Consider the following 3,582-nt stretch of genomic DNA (forward strand, 5'->3'; position numbering starts at 1 on the left):
ACACCTTAGGTCCCACCTATCTCACAAAAGAACCTCCCCAATAGCATAGAATGAGATATACAGACAAACATAACAAAGAAACCTATAGAGTACTATAGATACGTTGGGTGCTAATACCTTCCCTTCGTATAACCAACCCTCTTACCCGGAATCTCTCCCCCACTTTTGCATTGCTTTTAATTTTGTGTTATTTGCTTTACATATCTTTTAAGGTTATTGCAACTTTTTTCCTTTTCCTACTTTGGAAATAATAAAAATTTTGGTCGTGACAAAAAAACAAAATCATTTTCTCGAGCACTCGAGCCCAGAGAAGGCATCCGGTGTCTCATCCCGATTTTCACGCGACAGGCGCCAGTGATCAAGAAGATGAAAACAAGGCTGTGTCTATGGAAGATTAGGTTCTTATCTATGGGGGGAGGGTAACACTGATAAATTCAGTGCTGAATTCCATTCCAATTTTCTATCTTTCATTCTTCAAAATCCCAAAGGGTGTGTTAAAGGATCTTATTCGTATACAGAGGGACTTCCTTTGGGGTAACGGGGAGGAGAGATTCGGGATTGTATGGGTCGGATGGGACAAAATATGTAAGAGTAAGATGGAGGGAGGGTTAGGGATAAGGTGCTTGCTATCAGCCAACGAATCGTTGTTATGCAAATGGAAGTGGAGGTTTCTCATTGAGGAGGATGTTATATGGTGGAGGTTACTAGTGCATAGATACGGGACATTGGAGAAATGCGTATTCGGGGGGTTGAATCAAACAAATATTAAAAACTCTTCACTGTGGTGGAGGGATGTAATGACTGTGGGTTCTGTTGTGGCTGCCGATTCAAGTTGGTTTTTGGAATCTATTTCTTGCAGGTTCGGAAATGGGATGAAAGCATTGTTCTAGAAGACAAGATGGATTAGGGGAGAGTCTTTTTGCAGTCTTTTTTCAAAGCTATTCGAGGTAGCTACGAATCAGGATGCTACGGTATACGAGATGGGGAGTGAAGTGAATTCAGAATGGGTGTGGAACATAGGGGTCCAGGTGGATTTTCTTGAGGTTCAGGCTGAGGAGAAATTGGTTGAGCTAAACAACATACTGCGATTCATTGCCCTAAATTCTGAAAGGAAAGATGAATTCATTTGGCTTCCTCAAGGGAAAATTTAGTATACGGCTGGTGGTGGATATGGGGTGCTCAGACGGGTGGTTAGCCAACCAACTTTAAATGCAGCGGCATTGGAAGCGGCCAACCAGATATGGAGAACGCAGGTTCCTTCGAAAGTGCAAGTGTTTGGTTGGAAATGCATTCAGGACATAATTGCTACAAGGGACCAATTGGATAAAAGGGGAATCCTGTCTAATAATATGTCAAACTCGTGTGCTCTGTGTAATGGTGATAGTGAATCGGTTCTACATCTGTTTGTGTTATGTCCTTTTGCAAATACCGTATGGCAGCATGTGTGTTCATGGATGGGCATTGAAACAGTTCAAGCAGCCTCGCTTATTGATCATTTGAATTTTTTCTCTGCTTCGGTCGAAAGAAAAGTTCCGGTGAAGAAGAAGCTATAGTTGTGGTTGGCAGCCATTTGGGTGATTTGGTTTAGGCGTAATGCAGTAATCTTCAAAAACGAGGAGGCAATGGCCATAGAGGTTTTTGAGCAGATACAGATTTCTTCGTGGCATTGGCAGATTATAGGTGCAAAAATGAAGGGCCCAACTAATTTTTATTTCTGGTGCCAAAATCCTTTAGAATCATTGTTAGGATGATACTGCTGTAATCGGGCGAGTACCCCTTGTACTTTGTTTATGTTTAATAAAATTCCATTGCTTATCAAAAACAAAAAGGTCACTCATCTTATTTCACTAATAAAACAAACATTGTTAATACATTAGAAATTAGGTGTTGAAAAAAAATGATCATAAATTTTATTCACAACTACTGCAATGCTTGTGTTACTAACTAGTAACTACACACATCAGTTACAAACAAATAACTAACCAAACTACCCATAATTGATAATAGAATATAAATAGCACACACTGTTATTTTAATTACAATACAACAAGCCCGACATTATTTATGAAGCACTAACTATCACGAACACTAACAAATCTTTACCAACTAACTAACTGATTTTCATACGATCCTTGGACAAAAATCAAAATCATGTAGTAAAAACAACTGATTGAGTTGATCTTGAATGTGAGATATTCCATATTCGTCCGCATTTTTACCAACAACATTCTGAAAGATACCAATGAAGTTCTCATATGCTGGCAACAAAATGCTGTCTATAAAATTATTACTTGCTTTCTTAGTTGCTCATCAAAAACACGCCATGTAGATTGAGTTCCACACATCTCCTTAAACTTCTGATTGAACAAATTGAGTTTGTCTTTCATTGAATTTATTTCAGAATTAGGCTCCAATGATTCTTTTATATCAATATTCAAAAAATAGACCACCTTATCTAAGAGCTTCTACAATAGAGTTCAAATTATTTCCCCGTGTTTATACAAAACCTATCATCACAAAAGGTTTCCAATTTGCACTTAACATGACATAGATTATTTATCATGAAAAAATAGCGCAAAGCAGGGTCTTCATAAGCCTGTGACTTAGTTTCCAGTTTTCTCTCAAATTTCTCCATTATCAACTCCATATGCGAATAGAATAAAGATGTTCCCGCTCCATCAGTAACAACCATGGAGTGTACTCTTAAAATTTGCTCCAGCTTCTTTCTTGACCAAAAAGCCATAACAATGTAGCCAGTGGCCGCGCAGGTCATTGGATGAACACAACCATCAACCCAACAATCAAACTCCGCATCCAAAGTAAGGAATATCATATCCCCAAATTTCATGAAAATGATTCCACATATTTCAACCAATCTATTCTTGATTTTTATTGCTTCATTCACTAACGAATCATGAAATAATGATTCAAATTCAGGAATTAGACCACACAGAGTCTCTAACAAGTCGGGGATTTTAAACAAACGCCACGCTGAAGGGCTTTGATTTGCAAACGAATCTGCAAAATTCAGAAGCTCAATGGTTACACCGCGACATAACTCTGAAAATAGAGATCAGAGGATGCAAATGTTGAATCCGAGAAGACACAGCTATAGAGTCGGCGCTCACCGGGAAACAATACTGTAAGAGCAACCTTTGAAGTTTTAATCCATCTTCCAATTAAGTAATCTTGAAATCCCATCTTTCCCAATCTTAATAACTTATTCTTTAATAAGTCTTCCAACCATTCCTTTCGAAAACTTTTGTAAACCTCATAGCACTCTTTCTCAAATCCAGCATCAACCATTAATTTTGCAGTTTCTTGAAGGTTATTAACTTTTTCATGTGAAAGCGCATCAATTATGAAGTTATGGTCAGTCACTACCAATTTATAGTTACCTTTCACCTTTTCCAAAAGCATTTTGTCAATGTTTGAACACTTATGTTGATGAAGGACTTCTCAAAACTCTGGTTCATTTCTATGATCCCGTCTACCGATGTTTCACCTTTCCAGACTATCAGTTGGTACCAACCTTGGAAGAATATGCCAATCTTTTGGGTATTCCTATGTGTGACAAAATAC

The 3,582-nt window shown here is 38.0% G+C and overlaps 1 protein-coding gene and 1 pseudogene across 1 annotated transcript; one reads left to right on the top strand and one right to left on the bottom strand.

Moving 5' to 3' along the window:
* The first annotated feature begins 980 nt into the window (after nt 1–980).
* LOC131658591 (uncharacterized) lies at nt 981–1,553 on the top strand. Its single transcript, XM_058927869.1, has 2 exons — nt 981–1,064; nt 1,152–1,553. The coding sequence occupies exons 1-2, from the start codon at nt 981–983 to the stop codon at nt 1,551–1,553; spliced, it is 486 nt and encodes a 161-aa protein (XP_058783852.1).
* A 596-nt stretch (nt 1,554–2,149) lies between these two features.
* On the bottom strand, nt 2,150–3,306 carry LOC131658592 (exocyst complex component EXO70B1-like; annotated as a pseudogene).
* Between the last annotated feature and the right edge of the window lie 276 nt (nt 3,307–3,582).

Source organism: Vicia villosa, linkage group LG3 (assembly GCF_029867415.1).
Source record: "Vicia villosa cultivar HV-30 ecotype Madison, WI linkage group LG3, Vvil1.0, whole genome shotgun sequence".
Taxonomy (NCBI): domain Eukaryota; kingdom Viridiplantae; phylum Streptophyta; class Magnoliopsida; order Fabales; family Fabaceae; genus Vicia; species Vicia villosa.

Bases quoted from the DNA above. Each gene is read 5' to 3' on its own strand.
- LOC131658591 (XM_058927869.1), top strand. From the start codon at position 981: ATGGGGAGTGAAGTGAATTCAGAATGGGTGTGGAACATAGGGGTCCAG. The intron at 1,065-1,151 runs GTTGAGCTAAAC...GGGAAAATTTAG, and splicing joins TTCAGGCTGAGGAGAAATTG to TATACGGCTGGTGGTGGATA.